The sequence below is a fragment of the Cyprinodon variegatus genome, unplaced genomic scaffold, assembly GCF_000732505.1.
Source record: "Cyprinodon variegatus isolate N-32 unplaced genomic scaffold, C_variegatus-1.0 Scaffold820, whole genome shotgun sequence".
In the NCBI taxonomy this organism is placed as follows: domain Eukaryota; kingdom Metazoa; phylum Chordata; class Actinopteri; order Cyprinodontiformes; family Cyprinodontidae; genus Cyprinodon; species Cyprinodon variegatus.
Window position 1 is genome coordinate 260,839 of NW_015151273.1, and position 18,479 is coordinate 279,317.

The 18,479-nt window shown below is 39.4% G+C and overlaps 1 protein-coding gene across 3 annotated transcripts in view; it reads right to left on the minus strand.

Moving 5' to 3' along the window:
• Window positions 1-5,733: 5,733 nt before the first annotated feature.
• The window catches only part of uhrf1bp1l (UHRF1 binding protein 1-like), a 35,022-nt gene continuing 22,276 nt past the window's right edge, over window positions 5,734-18,479 (minus strand). The window contains exons 14-24 of one of the 3 annotated variants that reach the window (XM_015396783.1): window positions 16,820-17,569; window positions 16,044-16,651; window positions 15,228-15,311; window positions 14,114-14,262; window positions 13,367-13,524; window positions 13,109-13,259; window positions 10,583-10,624; window positions 7,917-8,176; window positions 7,730-7,838; window positions 7,491-7,642; window positions 5,734-6,617 (exon numbers count right to left, since the gene is read on the minus strand). In XM_015396783.1, the coding sequence (XP_015252269.1) occupies window positions 6,489-6,617; window positions 7,491-7,642; window positions 7,730-7,838; window positions 7,917-8,176; window positions 10,583-10,624; window positions 13,109-13,259; window positions 13,367-13,524; window positions 14,114-14,262; window positions 15,228-15,311; window positions 16,044-16,651; window positions 16,820-17,569 (2,592 nt within the window). In that variant the 3' untranslated portion in view covers window positions 5,734-6,488. The remainder of the gene's footprint in view (window positions 6,618-7,490; window positions 7,643-7,729; window positions 7,839-7,916; window positions 8,177-10,582; window positions 10,625-13,108; window positions 13,260-13,366; window positions 13,525-14,113; window positions 14,263-15,227; window positions 15,312-16,043; window positions 16,652-16,819; window positions 17,570-18,479) is intronic. The other 2 variants (XM_015396785.1, XM_015396784.1) reach the window with 2 other exon arrangements.

An 18,479-nucleotide genomic window follows, 5' to 3' on the forward strand; every position in this document is an offset into this window, starting at 1 on the left:
TGTACTTTTGACACCACTGGTGCTTGTGCTCTGAGAAGGTTGCAAGTACCCAGTTTGATCCCCACAGCCTGCCCTCTGGGTCCCTGAGCAAGACCCTTAACCCCACACTGCATCCTGGGCGCCGCACAATGGCAGTCCTCTGCTCCCAAAGGGGATGCATTAAATGCAGACAGTTAATTTCTCCAATGTGCAAACAATGAAGTTCAATTATTATTATTATAATGCATTGGTTTCTAAAATTGGGTTTTGATTCAACAGGCCTGAGACCCTTTTCAGAAATAAAACCAAACATAAAGGAAAATAAAGCCTGGATATGCTGAACTATAAACATCCCCTAGAAATAGGTAAAAGCATCATTACCTGATACTTATGTACTGGTATAGAAGCTCTGCTAAAGCACCATTGCTTTTAAATGTATTTCCTATTATTGATCACCTATATGGTTTTATTTTGAAAATAATCGAGTCCAGTTTCCGCTACAATTTCCTCTAGTTTGATTCACGAGCTCTTTGTACAGTGGGGATAACGATGCTGCAACATCAGTGAATTATACTTTGTTAGTCGCTCTGTGTAATTAAGTGACACTGCCATGCAGCAGCTTTGGATTTTATTAAACTTTGTCAGATTTCAAACTTATATCGCTGCCGCGCATGCGCGCCTCCTCCTTTTCTGCGCTTTATTGTTGTCTGTTTTTCTCAATCGGCGCGCCGCTGCTGCCCAATTTGGTTTGGAAACAGGTGAGATCCCAAAAATATCCTCGTCCTCCTCCCCCTGCCAGCAGTGTGAGAGCAGAGTTAGAGTGAATAATGCAGAATGAAGGCAGGAGCCTGGATTTAATGCGCTTTGACAGCCAGAAAAAGATACCTTCACCCCCCCTAGACTCTGCACCCTTTGCAGGCAGGAACCTGCAGGATGCATTCATGCACATGGGCGGTTCTAGGCAGGGGCCAGCTGGTATGGCCCCTACACTGAAGATAAAATACATGAAGAAATTCTAATGATGATATGCGCTGGAACAAACATGGTTACTGATAGGTCCTTTGGATCGAGTTCATTTTTTTTCTTCACAAATTCTGTTTTACTAATTATTTCAAAACAATAAGGCGATAGCTTCACTGCGATAGAGATATGATCCCAGTTTTCATCAGCTAAATGTTATTTTCACACACAAAAAAAGCTGAATTTATCTTTTTTTTTTGTTCTCATTCAGATTCTATAAATTAAGTCAAAAATATGTAAAATTCCTAAATTATGAATGTATATTGATCTAATAAGACTTTTTTAATTATTTTAATTAAATCTACTTTAATAGATGTTTCACTTCATGCTGCTATATTAATATATTTGAATCCCTTGCCCTGTTTTTTATTTCATGCTGGCCCCCTCCTGGCCCCCTGGTACATTTAGTCTAGGACCGCCACTGTTCATGCAGCTGCTTCATTAGAATAAAAATTTGCAAATAATTTTGACTTGTAAAAATAAAAATAGAGGTTTATGTTTGTTTTTTTAGCATACTTTGTTTTTAAACGCATTTATGTTCAGCTCCATCTAGTATCCAATATATGTAATATTTTAGTATAATATACTCTTCTCCATCATCACTCCCTTGTTTTCATCAGTTCCAGTCAGTGAAAGACGAGATCAAGCTTGGACTTGCAGTCCTGTTTCCCATTGTAGGCGTTAGGACAAAAAGACTAAAGATTTTCATATATTTGTCTTTAGGGAGTCACACAGAGGAAAGTCATACATAAACATACATAGACTCTGAATCCTTCTTTTTGTTGTAATAATCTCTCTTTAGTTTCCTTCATAGATTTATGTTCAGTCTTTACGATAGAAATCCCAGTTTGATGCACTTTATTCTTCCAACCAGCCAATCCATTTAACTCAGGATGAATAAAACTTTAGTGGTTGTTCTAGACCTAATTCCATAGATTCACAGAAGGACAGAAAAAAATTTGAAGCCAAAAATCATGAAGGGAAATTTCAACCTAATTTAGTTTAATCAAAACTATGTTATTCCACGTGAATATTAGTATTTATTACTTCAAAATGACAATTTAACTCTGACTAAAATGGAAAATCCTGCATGGAAAAGAGCAACTGAAAAAATCAGTAGCAAAATAAAACCATGTGTTGATGAATGTGTCTTCATTGGTTAAGCATTTGATAATGGGCGTGGCCAAAGATGCAACACCACAGAACAAGCTGCTGTTACAAAAACAAATAAGCGATTCTACTCAATGCTGTATAGCAGGGGGCTTCAACATTTTCCAGGCCAAGGACCCCCAAAACCGATGGTGAGATGGATCAGGGACCCCATAATTCAATGGTGCAACCGGTAAGCAGAGACTGTAGTTGCTTAGGGGCCCCTGACGTCTTAGGGGTCCCGTCACTGACACTTGGTTGGCCCCCTACACAATTGTGGACTAGGGCGTCTCTTTGCAGATGTAATGGTGCAAAAAATTCCTTCTAAATCTACCTGATACTAACTTAACTAACCAGAACTCATTTACACCCCAACACATGGCAGATTTCAACATGATGGTGAGCCTGTTGTACTTCATATGGGGCCCACCCAGATAATGTCGTTATGCCATTGCCCTAATTATATATATTGTATGAAATGTGTCATATCAAACTGGTCCTATAGTCGCTCTATTACAGATGGAGTAATGTAATGAAAGTAATTTATCCCTGGGATTATTTAAGTATTTCTGATTCTGATTCCTGGTTGATGGGACAGGTGTTGTGAATGAAACGGTGCCCAGCTTGAAAGAGCTCCTGTGTGTCGCTGAATGTGTGCATTGATGACTGAAAGACATCTTCTGCCTCCATTTATCTGTTTACTACGGTGTGTTGAATTAATGTCAATATGGGTTTAAAGATATTTCCATTAGTGGAAAAAATTGCACGGCAGAATATAAAAAAATTAAATAAAACAACATTTTCGTGACCCCCTAGGAGTCACGGACCCCCTGTTGAAGACCTCCGCTGTATAGGATTGCACTGCAGTGTGCAGGTTACAAAATATCTGAGTTTCTTTATTGTTGGAAGCTCTTTATAAAGTTATATAATTCCTATCTCTATGGACAATAAAGTTGAACCAAAGTGAAATATTGGGTTTTATAAAAAGTATGATTCTTATTGTCTTTGGAGTAAAAAGGAAAGATAAAACAAAGCTTAGGAATATTATGTCATTACTGATATATAAGGGCTATTATCTATACTTATTATTTTAAATGATCAGTTATGATCAATCAGAAGTTTAAGTTGGCTCAAAATATTTGGCAGATGAAAACTGGGATCCCTCTCAATACGACGGAAGGGATTACCATATTTTAAAAATAATAATTAAAGCAGAAGTGTAGAGAAAAAGTGAAAGGTGTCCAATGGCCTCGTCAGTGACGATACCTGTAAAAGCACATGTAAGAAAATTACTTTGTATTCTGCCGTCAGTACAAGGGCCGTAACAGGGGCTAGGATCGGTGCTATAGGGTTCCTGGCCCCTGTTGGCCCTTCGCCAGAAACGTCCATGTAAAACAGGCTGAATAAGATTTCTGAACTGCAAACCAAACTGCATTAAACCATCAAGACTTGTGTTCTTTTTAGCAGAAACATTAATCATTCCAACTATTAAACTTGGAAATATAAAAACTAATTTTAAAATAACTTTCCAATAGCATCAACACGAATAAAATCCAACCTCTGCTGTTCTTAAATCCATACTAAGACATGTATTCTCTTTCTGTGATTCATCATTACATGGCTACAAGCTCACTAACTTGTTCCCACGTTGAGAATAGCAGAACTTTCCTTTTACACACGTGCACATTTGTTTAATGTCCTCCTATGATTCACTGCACCGCTGCAGCTGTGAAATATCATGACCATTTAAGTCCAACCACCTCCATCCCTGCAGCCCAGAGAGGCTGCTGCTCCTACATGTAGAGTTTACCTCCTCACATGCATTTATAAATATTCAATCATTAAAGAGAGGCGAGCCACAGGTCAAACACCTGTTTTGGAAATCATCCAAGTTTTTAAACCTTTGTTGAACTGGAATTTTGGAGCATGAATGATACTGTAGAGCCTTTTTTTTCTCCTCACCATCCAGCTTAAAATAGCATCTAAAATAGTTGATGTGACACATTAAACAAATATCTGAAATGTTTGCTTTGTTCAAATATGAAGTACACTTTGCAAATTTGACCAACATCATCTGGATGGTGGAGAACTAGAAGAGTATTACTGCTACTGGAGGAAATGATTCACTGCGGTACCATCTTACAGTAGATCACAGTCAAAACAGGTACACAAACTTTCAAAAGGGGTGATGCAGTAGTGCCAAAAATTATCAATAAGTTATATGAAAAATTCCTGATTGTGAAATGTTTATATTGGATCATAAATAGCATTACACATGGGTATGAAATACATCATAAGATATTTTCGAAGTCTACGTTTTTCAGGCCAAGGACCCCCAAACTGATGGCGAGATGGAGCGGGGACCCCTAATTATATATATTGTATTATATTATATATATTATTTATCCCTGGGATTAATAAAGTGTTTCTGATTCTGATTCCTGGTTGATGGGACAGGTGTTGTGAATGAAACGGTGCCCAGCTTGAAAGAGCTCCTGTGTGGTGCCGAATGTGTGCATTGATGACTGAAAGACATCTTCTGCCTCCGTTTATCTGTTTACTACAGTGTTTTGAATTCATTTTATTGTTTATTTAAAGACATTTCAATTAGTGAAAAAAAATTGCAGGGGGGAATATATATATATATATATATATATAAAAAAGTCTAATCAACCAAAACTTTCGCAACCCCCATGCAGTACCTCTGTGGACCCCCTAGGAGTCGCGGACACCCTGTTGAAGACCTCTGTTCTAAGTGATAAAAGCCAGAAGCTAATTAAAAAAGATTTATTTTGTGTATTCAATTGTTGATTGAATTGATTTAATCCCACTCCCACCCCCCAGAAAAAAAAAGACTTTCACAACACTGAGTACAAGCCAGGTTTTCAAACTAATTCTTCAGTGAGTAATTCCTGCATCAGGCTGCTTAATCTGTGAGGTTCAGCAGTTAAATGCAGGCATTTCAATTATTTTTTCTTATTTTTATAGGCAGGATATGAATTGACTTAATCTTTAGCATAACTTTGAAAGTATAAGTAGCTGGTGAAAAAAACAGCACGATTTTCCGTCATGACCTAGTTGCCTTTAGGTCTTCACAGCATTAATGCAATAAGATGGAAGTAAATTCAAACCAGAAAGTGTGAAACCTTTAAAACTGATTCTTTATTTTCTATCAGTATTTCAGCAGCTTTGACAGAAAAAAAATACTTTTCATTGCTTTCTTCCTAATAAGTAAAGGTGTAATAATTACACCAAAAAGAATTGATCAAAAGAGGATATTTTTTAATTTGGCAGAACAGCGAAAGTTTAATTTATGTTTAGCACAAATGTTTTTATACATGTAGACGAAACCTATTAGTTATATTACCAGAGCTAAACCTACCTTTATTTCTGATGTTTTAATTTGCGTCAAATCGTTTGCTGTTAGAAAAATAAGTTGATTTTAGTTGCGAACATGTAATAATCACACAAGGATGACACAGCAGCAAATTGTCATTTCTTTTCAATGACAATATGTGGATTTTTTTATGCATTTTTTTTTCAGTTACATAAAGAAACACGTAGTTAGGCGTCGTCAAAGCGCCCTTTTTTTCCTTCCCCTCCACAGAACGGCGCTCAACTCATCTGTTCTCGATCTCTCACAGTTGTGATTGCTGTATTTACAGTGCCTCGGTTTTAGAAAAGTGCAGCACGCGTCGAGTATTTACAGGTATAAAAAAAGGACAAACATGGAGGCAGCAACTAATTCTGAGGCATTTAAAAAAAAAAAAAGTTGTGATCTGAACCGATGTTTGTCCTCCACGCCTCACAAAATGCTTGTTCTGTCTGAGACACACAAAAAAACTCACACATTCAACTGCAAACACTACAAAACCCTCTCATGGTTCTGTAGAAAATACATGTTCACATTCTTGTACAATATACAATGTATACTGAATATGATGCACCTCTTTAAAATTCAGTACAGTGCAAATTAAGTCATCTTTTTTTTTTTTTTTTGACATTCTTTTTAAAGTTCTTTCAGCCCCACAGTTGAAGCTCATCTAAAAAAATGAGCTGCGGTGGTTTTAACAACTGAAGTAATGAGGAAAGAGTAACTGTAGGCACCAACAATATTATAGATCTCTACCCTCTTTTTCACAAGCTTTAAATAGAATATCACTTCTTCTTTTTCAAGTTTATGTTCAACTAGATAAAACAAGGTGTAAAAATGAATTTTCTCATACTCTAGAGTCGCACGCAGCTCCCTCAACGAAGTGAGCAGATCAAGCAGTTGAAACAATTAAAAAACTTATTTTTTCTGTAGTGGGAGTTGGTGCTGACTCTAAACCAAGGCAGTTCTAGCTGGTGTTTATCTTGAGGTTCTTCATGCGGTGAAGCAAGGAGTCCTTCTCCATCTGAGCCTCAGCCAGCGCCATCTTGGCTCTGGACAGCTCCATCTTCAGGCATTCGTTCTCCTCCAGCAGCATCTGGAAGCACATTGGACCAATGTTATGGAATAGAAGAAAAGAATGCATCGATTTCAATGTTTTTAACAGATAAAACTAGAAACTGAGCTTAATATGTTTGTATTTCATCTCCTTTATTGTGATCACAATTGAACCTTCAAGCTTCAAAACACTAAAATGGAAGACTGACCATCCCTGAGCAGAAACACAGTGGTGGCAGCATAATGCTGTGGGAAAACATTCCTTCAAGATGAATAGAGAAGCTAGTCGGATTGGTTGGGTAGGTGGATGGAGCTAAATAATCTTGGAGATCTTAATTATGAGACTGAGATTAAGCTTCCAGCAGAATATAGATCTAAAATAGCAAGATTTACAACACAGATCCTTCAGGTGTCAGAGTGACCCTTGGCACAGATCGGATCTAAGCTACTTGAAAAAAGCTGTTCTAACTGTTCTGTCTAAGCTGAGTGAGTTTCAGCTATTTTACAATAAAAAAAAAGTGCATAAAACTTGATTTTCTAGACAAGCACAGCTGGTAGAGAAAAAAATAAAATAAAAAATCCTGGAGCTTTATTGGTGATTAAAGTTGTTCTATGGATTAATGAATACTATCATTCAGGACACACTTTTAAGATGTTTAATGCAGATATACTTTGTCCTTCAATATCTGCACTGCTTGGTTTTGTGTCCATCAATAAAAAACACAGATTGAGCTGCAACATGATGATACATAACATAACAATATGTACGACTTGATCATTTAATTTCTGAAATACTTAGTATGTTTAAATGTTCTTCAGGATTTCTTTGAAAAAAACCTAGCCTAAAGAAGAATTACAGTTTAAACATCATCCTTAGCAACTTGTTTCATTATCCTATTGGTTTGTGTCTGACCTTCTCCCTGGTTGATGGGCCGGGGCTGCTGGGCGTTGTTTGAGTCTGCGTCGCCTTCGCCGTCCTGCAGACGCTGCTCACAGCCTCAGGAACTGGACTCAGACAGCTGTCAATTGCTGCTTTCTTTGGTTTTGCGTCTGCTGCACCATCCACTGGGGGGAGCACAGAGCAGAGCGGAGTTAGCCGTTAATTAAACCTGATCAGCGTCAGTGTTTGATCTGAATAGACGCTGCATCTACCTCCTATTGAGAAAGACCCGTCATCCTGTCTGTGTACGACGAGGCTGTCAACATGTAGTGTGATCGCCGAGGGCTCGCCGTCAGAAGGGTTGTCAGAGGGGTCGTCTCCCTGTGTTAGACACGTCCTTTATGTGTCACCATACTTTCAACTCGTACCCTAATTTCTGTTTAAATTAACTTTTCTTACGTTTAAATTGATGTGTGTGTCCTTGATGCTGATCTCCATGGGCAGCACCTCTGAAGGGCCGTCGCCCTCCAGGAAAAGCGCCAGGTTGCGTAGCGAGGCCATCATAAAGTTGCCTTGGTATCCATGGAGATGTAGCTGCAGGAAGCCGTTGTGCTCCGCCAGCGGTGAATGGGTGGCGGCCCTGGGCCCGCTCTCTAGGCGAGCCCGGACCTCCGGACTGTAAAGGCCCCGGCGGGAGTCGGATTTGGGCTCCCCACCAGCTGTGGGAGAACAGAAAACAATCCTAGTGAAGAGTTTGAGTCGTCTTTGAGGAAAGTGTGAAGCAGCGACCTTTGAACCCCTGAAATTAAAATACTCCAAAGCTTAAAATGCAGCTTTTCAAACCTGGTGTATTAAAAATTAAAGAAAAATAAAATCCTTTTTCTGCATTTAATCTCTGAAAGAAAAAAAAAACATGAAATAGGTAGCCCTGAATGCAGATGATTTACAGATATATGAATAAAACAATATCAGCACAAGGACAGCGCGCTGACAAGCTCAATGCTATATAAATGTCCTGCTTTTTAAACAAAGTGGAAAAAATCATTAAACTAGAGAAAAAATGTATCCGAAACATTTGGGGTATAATTGCGTGGGTGAAAAATAACAAATATATGTAAATGTATTATTCAAACATTTTCTGTATTAGCTCTACTTTAAAACAGATGTCATTTTGGCCTTTAAGTTTCTAATTTGGTTTTTTATGTGCTGCTGTTATATCAGAGTCAAAAAAAAAAAAGTATTTTACTTCAAACTGTAATTAAAAAAGCGATTTTTGTTAATTACATATATACTAAAATATGCATTTGAAGTGCACCAGAAATGTCCATATCTGGATTAAAAGAGTTGTTTTAGGATTAAACTTCAAAGCTAACATAAACCCAAAAGGAGTTTTACTAAGCTTCAATTCCCTTTATGCTAGATGTGGAAAAAGAAAAAAAAGCGTGATACTTCTGATCTCCTTAACTTATCTGATCGTTGCAGTCGCCTTAAAAAGAAAGGTCAGATTATGAACGGTTACGTTGTCAGATTATAAGGAGTCAATATCTTACCTGAAAGCTACACTTCTTTGTGATTTATCAAAGATCCTAGATTTAGAACATCATCCTTCTAATGCATCCTAAATAAGATTTAACAGCACATTTAAAGTGAAATCTATAATATTTACCAAATTAAAATATTGCTCCCTTTAATTTTAATCAAATAACCTTATAAACCTTAAGCAGCTGTTTGATAAGTTAAAGATTTTTTTTTAATCTAAACTAGTAAAGTATTTCAAAACAATTTATATGAGCTAATGTATGCACTTCAAGTTAAAGGAGTATTTTTCAGGTCAAGTTCAAAAGTAGCTTTAAGTGAGATATGAAGCAGCTGCAAAGAAGGAAAGAGCAGATCAAAAAGAGGAGCTGGAGACGCAGCTGGAAACAAACAAAAGGAGAAGATTACCTTAGAAGGAATGCAAGACAGACCGACTGAAACAGGCTTTTTTTTTTTCTGTCCCACAGTCATGTTTAATTATGTCTGTAGACTTTCACACAAAACTGGAGCTTAAGTGCTAATGTATGAGAGCGGAAATCTGGAAGCTGAATACTGAAAAGTTCCAACATCTTTACCCAGAAGGATGGAAAATGTTAAAAAAAAACATAAACAATACAGAAAATGATAAAAGCAGAGATTGAGACATAAAAAAAGGCAAGCGTATGGTCACATTTTCAAAACAGGTAGCGAAATGCATCAAAAGCCGCAGCGCATCATTCAACAAGGCGTGGAGATGAACATTCACAAGAAGTGAGTCACCTTCATTTAAAATGCTATGAAAGAATGTATGGAGGGGGGTAATACCGCAGGAAACACGCAAAGATCCATACGTATACGCAGAGCTGACAGCTTTTCTTACACCAAGTGACATTTTTTCTCTGTACTGAGCAGCTTCAGTCAGAGGGGGGAAAAAAAAGCAGAGGAGAGAAAAAAGATGCAAAGCAGGAAAAAGCCAGGAGCTGAATGAGTGAGATAAGACGGAGGGGAGAGAGAAAAGATGGCCCTGAGAAGAAAAGAAACACTTGGACGGAAAGGTGGAGATGGAGGAGTGAGAGACAGGATTAAGAAGAATGAGGAGGAGGAGGAGTAGAGAGGAAAATTGGAAGGAAAGAGAGAGAGGATGAGGAGGATGGGGGAAAGAAATTGGTGGCAGGGGGGGGAAAGCTGGCATTTCTCTCATCGCCTGAATCACTGGACTGAAACTGCAAAGTCTGCTGCAGTAAAAAGAGAGAGGAGGATGAGTCGGACGGGGAGAATTAGACAGAGGAGAGAACAGGAGGATTAGGGGTTAAATCGGATCGCGCAAAAACTGCAAGTTAATTTAAATCCGGCACTCACGTATTTAAAGGCTGGGGGGCCTAATGTTGCAAATAATGGCAGCACTCAGTCCATTACAGACGAATCTATCCTTCATTAAGTGCCACTCACACATACAGACTCAAGTATTTCCCATCTGCAGCGGAAAAAATGAGCAAACACACACGATCCATGCGCTGCAACACTGCAGAGCATGTTAAGCACACGCACAGATGCACTGAGCCGAGCATGCATGTTAGGATTCACATGGTGGATTAGCACACAGCAGTTACCTTGGCTGCTCTGAGCAGGTATTGGTACTGAACACACCATATCTGTGGGAGGTTATGAAGGGTAAATAAAAACAAAAGGAGGGGTGGATGTGTTAGCGTGTGTTTACACTAGAGTTGAAACAATTAATGGGATTAATAATGATTAATCGATTATTGAAATAATTGTCAACTAATTTAGTAATCAATTAATCCTTAACTAGAGTATAGAGATTGTAAAACATGCCTTTAGCTGACAGAGCAATCCAGTCACAGCATTAATTATACCAAAATGGTAAAAAAAATAAATAAAAAAATACTTTTTCATCCATCAATATGCTCTATTCAGAACTCCTCAAGTGGAAAAGGTTCACCTTTTTTAATTTCATGAAAAATCCTCTTGAAGAAACGCTTTGCCATCGATTATTAATCGATTAATCGAAAAAATAATCGGCAGATCAATCGATTTGAAAACTAATCATTAGTTGCAGCCCTAGTTTAGACCGAGCCCGGTATCCATGGTGATTTCCACAGACCCACGGGGAGTTCACCGCTCTGCATTTCAAATAAGTGTTTACACCCTGGACCAAATGTCACCAAATAGGAGGAGCTCCAGCTGCGTGAAGCTGAAACCCCACCGACGTGAAAAAACTCAGCAAATAGACTGAATGATTATTGCATCATCAGTCCTTGTTTTTGCAGTTAAAAACTATCATTTGTAAAAGGAGAAAATAACTAAAGATAATGTGTGCTACTGTTGTTTCAGAGATATATTAAAGATTAATTTAGGTCACCCAGAGGTCAGGTATCCCCCTACCTAGCTCGAATTGAATAAAAATTATCTAGTTGTTCTGTACTACTTTATTTTCACTGTTGTTTGTGTTGATTTGTTTTTCATGATGGAATCATTTTTAATTTTGGCCGCCGCCGCTGTTATCGCATAACGTAATAGGGCATTCCTGTGCTGACATTGAATATAGCAGTTGGCATCTTTTCCTTTTTAGTGGCTGGAAAGAATATATATCGTGCCTTATCAGCCTCCTAGATTCTTCAATTTGGATCTGCCGTTACCCCTAACACTTATAGCATTTCCTGTCAAGGTCTCCCTCTCGGCAGTTCCCAATAAAAGCACAGGTGAAACGTAACATTACAGATTGCTGCTAAATTGTTCTCTATGAACAACTTTGGAATCTGCTTGGGGAGACATCAGTGTTTGGAAAAGCCCCAGAAGCCCTGAAAAAGTAGATCATTTGGTTCTGCAGAATCAGCGGTATTTCCTTGTAGATCTACATGCACAGAAAGCCCCTGTGCTGGGCAGTGGGCAGTGACAGACTGGGGTCTGTGCTGGAGGTAAGGGAGGATGATGAACAGTCCTTCTTGGACTAAATGAAAACAACTTTCTATAACGCCTTTTCTTTAACCCTCTACAGAGTATTCCTTATTTCATGCTCTATCCACATTATTTCCTCTTTATTCCATTTTAACTGAAAAAACTTCGGCTACACTTCTTTAACATACGTGACAATTACAAACCAGTCCCTGATTGGTGTCCGCGACTTGATTTCATAGAAAAGTTCAGCTCGTTTCAACTTCAGTGATCACCACTCCGCTCTCTCCATGTGGTGCTGCTGTTTAACAACATCAGAGGCAATATGGAAGACTGAGCTAAGTAACTGGCAGATGAGTTACCATTCGTTCATGTGTCAGGGTACGCGCACTAGGGGGAGGGAGAAGCAGACGACCATGATTGAACCTTTTTTTTTTTTTCGTTTCACTTCCAGACCTTCTATTTCACTGATTGCTATGCGGCTATGGGGCGATTTTCAAGCCACATGGTAAAAAAAAAAGCGTCAGAAAAGATCTCCTACTGCACCTTTAACGGTTGATATAGGTGCCAACATTTTTTAAATATAATTAATGCAAATCTGAATTCTTATTATTCTTTCCCATTCACCTAAAGAACAACAAACATTCAAAACCTGATATAAGAGGGAATTATTTTCTTTTTCAAAAAGAATTTGAACCTTTTCAGCAACGTCATTCGCCTCTTCGTTAAAGGAGGAATATTCTGGTGTTCCTCGCCGTTTCTCTATCCGTCTCTAAAACATATCTCTAAACATTTAACACCTGAAGTCAAATGAGTTAGAATAACGGTAAAGATTTTCTTTAAAGTGAATAAAACCACATCACCCCACTCATGACTTAAAAAGCCAAATGTTCAACAACTTATGGTTTCATAGCTTTCTGATTATAAATAATGGATTGTCTGATCCTTTTAATTTCCCTCCTTTGTTTTACAAATTGAATCCTTTTAACTTAAAGCTTAAAACAGACAAGCACCCTTTTTTTTTCCTTTTAAAGGCGTTCCACATAAAAAAATGAAAATATAATGACACACCACATGTAAGTTATGTGACACATACATATCACGCTGTTAAAAGTGAGTGGAAAACATGCAAAAAACTGAATTGATCCTAAAAAGCTCTTTATCTGATGAGCGTTGATGCACTTTTATGAGTTTAGATTCAACGTTCTGAGTCTTCTTCTTACCGAGGCTGCGGTTGCTGAGGTACTCTCTGAGACTGATGTTGCCCAGCTGGTTGGGTGTGAGCCGACCAACCTCTAGAGCCACGGCTGAGCTCTCGCCCACCGCCTCCATGCCCACACACACCGACTGCACCTTCAACACCAACACAGAGACCTGGAGGACGGGAAAATCCCAGTCAGCATCGTAAGCTACTGCTCTAAAACCTTTGGGGTTTTTTTATTTTGACCTGTAACTTCTGTGTGACATCCTGAAGATCTTACTGTATCTTTGGTGGATTCATCGATGCTCTGAGAGGCGGCGCTGATGCTGTCGGGGGACACGCCCCCCTCCTTTTCCTGAACGGCTAACGCCTCTGTGACGCTCTCTGGGACACTCTGCTCGCTGATGGCGTCCTTGAAGCCAGATATGGAGACGTCGTCTATAAACCACAATAAGGGAAAATAAAAAGAAATTTGGCTTTAATGTCACTCATGGTTTCTGTAAAGCACAATGCTGCCACCTTCTGTTCGCGCTGCAATCCTACAAGTAAATCTTAAATAATTTTTTTGTTTTTGTTTTCTCGAAAAAAAAAAAAAAATATAGGATCAGAGGCAAAGCAACATACATGAAGTTTATTACAGCTGGCAGGTAAAAGATGGAAAAACGATTTATACCACGGGAAGATTTAATATATATGAATCATTCAACTTCATCTGTCCCTTTTCCTTGTTTTCTCACATTAAATCAAAGTACAATAAATGAAATATGTCAAAAAAATGTGATCTTTATAAATAGTTTGAGTTTTTGCTTTACAGGCTTCCATCAACAGGCCTCCAATTGCCTAATAATGTGAATTAGACATTCCGAAGCTCATAATTAGAGCTTTACCTGAGTCACAATATTACAGCATTTAGCTCAAAGAAAAAATGAAGATGTGATCTTAACTGACCAAAAACAGTAAAAGCTACAGCCAGTGAAGAAAATGGTGTGTATAAATATAACATGACAAACTGCTGCATTTTCTCAACCTCTTTCCATCAAGCTGTAAGTGTCTCCATCTTCCATGAAGGAGCTGTCTATGGAGATGTCATCCAGGGACTGAAGGGATGGGCTCTTCTTCATGTTCTTATATGACACGGAGAAGCTGGACTGGGAGCGATCTCGCATCAAACGACCGCTGCAAAACAAAACAAACCAGCATGAGAGGCGGAGCAAAAGAAAACTGGATGAAAAGAACAGAATTACATCCTAATGCGCTAAGCGGGAACTACAGCAATTTGGAGACTAGATTTAGATAAAATTATACATAAGTAGAAAAGAGTACCATAGTTTAATTTATGTAATGGCAATGTCATAAAAACAGGTGGATATACAAATGATAAAAACACCCATAACAGCAATTAGAGAACACAAGGCCACAGAGACACAAAACTCCCAGTTTACCTCCAATATCAACAGAAAAACATAAATATAACATTATAAAATAATATAGACAATGAAGACCAGGGTGTCGTGCACACATGCAAATCCATGCCCAATGGGGGGATCTAGATTTGGCTCAATCTTATTCATGAGACAATTACACAAACAAGGACAGGATCTCACATATAGTGCATCCGTACCAACACTGTTGATGCCGATTTCACAGCGACAGCGCAGCGCGTTCTGAGTTTCTGTTTTAACGCCACCCTTTCTACCAAAACTCTGCTGCAGCACAGCCTCTGTCCATCTGTGCACAAGTTTGCTGCGCTTTACGATGCTTTGAAAGATTAATTCAGCTTAAGAGAGGAATTCACCTCTAATGCAAAAGTTTGCAGAGGATAACTTGAAAATGTGCTCAGGAAAGTTTGATCATTTTTGTTACTCTGCAACAAAATGAGGTAATTAGAGTCTGTTGGATGTCAGAAAGAGACGTGACCTAGCACTAAATATCCTCACTATTTCTCTCTGCCTTTCTTCCTGTCATGCAACTGAACAAATGTGGGTATAGAAAATGACAAACAAAACAGATTTAAAAAATTTAAGAGAATTTAAGTAGAAATAAAGATCAGGAAGCTCTTATTATGTTGCACACACGTCACGCTGAAGGTGTGAAGTCGGCTTTTTTTTTTTATACATGTAGTCACAGATCCAGAGCCTTACATGTTAGACATGGCATAAAGGGAGGAGGATCTGCTGGAGTTTGAGGAGCTGAGAAGATCAGAAAGCACAGACAAACTTCCTTTCCTTGGTAGAGAGAAAACACACACAGCCGCATCGGTCAAAGCGAAAGTCAGGAGGCAGGAAAGAGAGTTAATGAGTTCAGCAATGATGGATAATAATAAAAAAAAAAAACTGAGATTGTCTAAGTTCAAACACAAAGCTCTTGTGTTCAAGGAGAGATTGTATGAGTAGGAGAAATACAGGTAGGGTAATGATAGTAAGGTTCAAAGACACATACAGGTCAGAGGAAAGAGGACAAACATAACTCTGTGGATGCATTTAGTTTTCCTCCATTAACCAGACTGTGAATGTCTAAATTAAGGATCAAGATGTCCTTTTTGTCCCTTTATTGTGGGAAATCTGTTTTCTGCAGCTGCAAGCATGAGTTTAATAAAACACACAACATATGTGAGAAAAACAAAAAGCAATAAACACAACCCAGCTCTGTGACCTGACAGCAACACGGCTCTACAACAGAACAGAGCTGTTTATCACTGATTAATAAACAATAACAAAAACTGAACACTCCAGTTCGCCTCAGTCTGTGAATCTCTAATGATTTTTTTTAACCAAATCAGTCTCCTCTTGTTGACCTTCTGTCTAAAAGAGTATTTTTTTATTTTTCTCCTAAATAGATTCACAAGCAACCATGAGTCAAGCATTGCTTGGCTGTAGCATTGAAAATGAAGCATTTATAAGCAATGTGAGCTTTAAGAAGAGCCTGTTCTGTGAAAGTGTGTCCAAGAGGAGGTTTACCTGGATATTGACTGGGGTATCTTTGCAGCTGCAGTCTTCTCTTTTTCATTTAAGTCAGAAAGAGGGTCACCCACGCTGGTTTTAGAGTCCAAAGTAGAACTCACTTCTTCCCCGGATGCTAACCCATCCACCACAGCCTCCGCTCCTTCATCTGAAGCCTCCCTTTCCGTATTTTTAGCCGGAGTCTCTTCAGATGCTAAGGAGGGAATTAGAGTAGCTCCCCCCTCTGGAACGGCACCACATAAAAGCTGGTCTACAGCTGCTCCCCCGTCTTGAGATGTGGGCTCCTCGTTCCCCTTAATGGACCCCTCCCTCGCATCACTCCCTGGTTCCAAAGTTCCTCTGCTCTCTGATGGGGAGAGCTCTGACCCCACAGGAGATCCCGAACCCTCAGGCTGGGGCATGGGCTTCATGAGGAGCGACACCTCCACGCTTTTGAGCAACAGGCCCAAGCAGAAGGTGAAGGGTTTGTGGTCAGCAGGGGGTTGGGACGTGTCTTTGCGCTCTCTCTTTGAGGCCATGGCCTCCAGATCCTGCTGCAGTGTTTGCTGCAGGGTTTTGAGGCTCCGCAGAAGGTGCATCAGAAACACATACTGCTGATGGCTCACCTTAAACACAAACAGGGATATTTATGCATCTGATCATAATAACAAATATCCTTACATCATTACAAAGATTACAAAAATAACAGAGTTAACATTTAAAAACTGCTGTTTATGTAGAATAATCAAAGGTTAATAAAAAGAAATTAGTCAAAAACAAAATAAAAAGCACACCTGAGCACTTAAAGGTTTCTGCATATGCACCAACAGATGGACGTCTGCATCTTTACTTGATGATGACAATGAAGAGCAGGAGTTGGACAGACTGTCCAGTGAGGCGGGTTTATGGAGCCCGTTAGTTTGCAGAACCGTCGAATTGTTGCAGTGGGATGATGCCGGCGCACTTTCAGTGCTGTAATACTCCTTAAGCATTCGTTTCCTCTCCAAACGTGCGACCGCCTCTGCTGACGAGCTTTTGGACAGCCCTGCTCCTGAAGAGTCCTTCAGCTTCTCCTGATGCTGGACAAGCTTGGTGGGCTGACAGGCCCACACAGTGAGAGGGAAGGAGTCCACGAAGGGCTGCGGCCGCCCTTTACCTCCACGGGTGCCTTCATAATCCACCCAAAACTGTGCAAAGTGCAGGGCCCAAAAGTCAGTAGCTGCAGGCATCTTGAGAGCGTCTGCCCCCATGGTGGGCTCCACCAGTCCCCGAGAGACGTCGTGGAGCTTTGTGTCTTTTTCGTGGGCGTGCCGCTGGAAGACGGGGTGCAGAATGGGTACAGAGGAAGGGGAGCGGGGGAAAGAGGAGAAAGACGGAGAGAAGAAGGCCTCTCCTTCAAAGGCCTGCAAAAGGGCCTCAAGGTGGGAGCGGGTGCAGTTGGAGGGGTGTCGGGTGTTGGTGGCTACCATTTCAGATGTCTGTATGGAGATGGAGCGAGGCACGTCTGCAGTGCAGGGGGCATCCTGATCCGTGGGAACCACCAGCTGATGCAGAGCAAAAACACCAACAGATTACAAACTAAACCTTTTTAAACGTTTTCCTTTCCTATTTTTACAACCAGTGTTTTGTGTGAGAGCGTCCAATGGCTTTTACTGAATACGTTCATTTTTTTAGTCAACAGTGACCTGAACAGATCAGTTTTAAAGTAATGAACGTGAACGAGAGAGACGTTCACTCTGAGAAGAATGAGCGACACTAAGCTCACGTTAGCGTTCAATTGATAACGATACTTTTCATTGGATAATCTCAGGTTTTACTGCACTTATTACACAGTTTTTGTGCCAACTGTGTCCAATGGGATTTAACAAACGAGTCCTTTAAATTTAACACGACACATCAAATTAAAGCATCCAAGCTATCTTGGGAAATATCTGCTACTGCACTGAACATAAGAAGTAATTTTTGATGCAGATCTTTCCAGCTGAACCTGAGTGTACCTGTATGTTTATGAAGTTTTCTGTAACGTGGCTAAATAAAGGCTTTATTCCACATCAGTAAACCTTGACTGATTCAAGTATTTCTTTCTATAAATTATGATCACACATTTAAAGGATGAAATATGAGGTTCTAATGTGGAGGATTGTGTCTTTATTTACCAAATTAACTTGAACTAGTTCATTTATAGGTTTCAGTTTTTGAAAAATTGAACTATGAAGATGCAGTAGTTCTTTTTAACCATAAATTGGCGCAACATTGCCTACAACCATAATGGACTAAAATAACAGAACATTAGAAAGAAGTAAAATAAAAATTAAATATATTTAAACAGCAACCATAGAAGTTTGTCTCCTTAGGCCCCGTCCACACGAAGACGAACCCTGGCCTAAATGCACAAATTTTTCACCAAACCAGCCTCTCATCCACACGAAGCCGGCGTTTCGGGGGTCTGTAAAC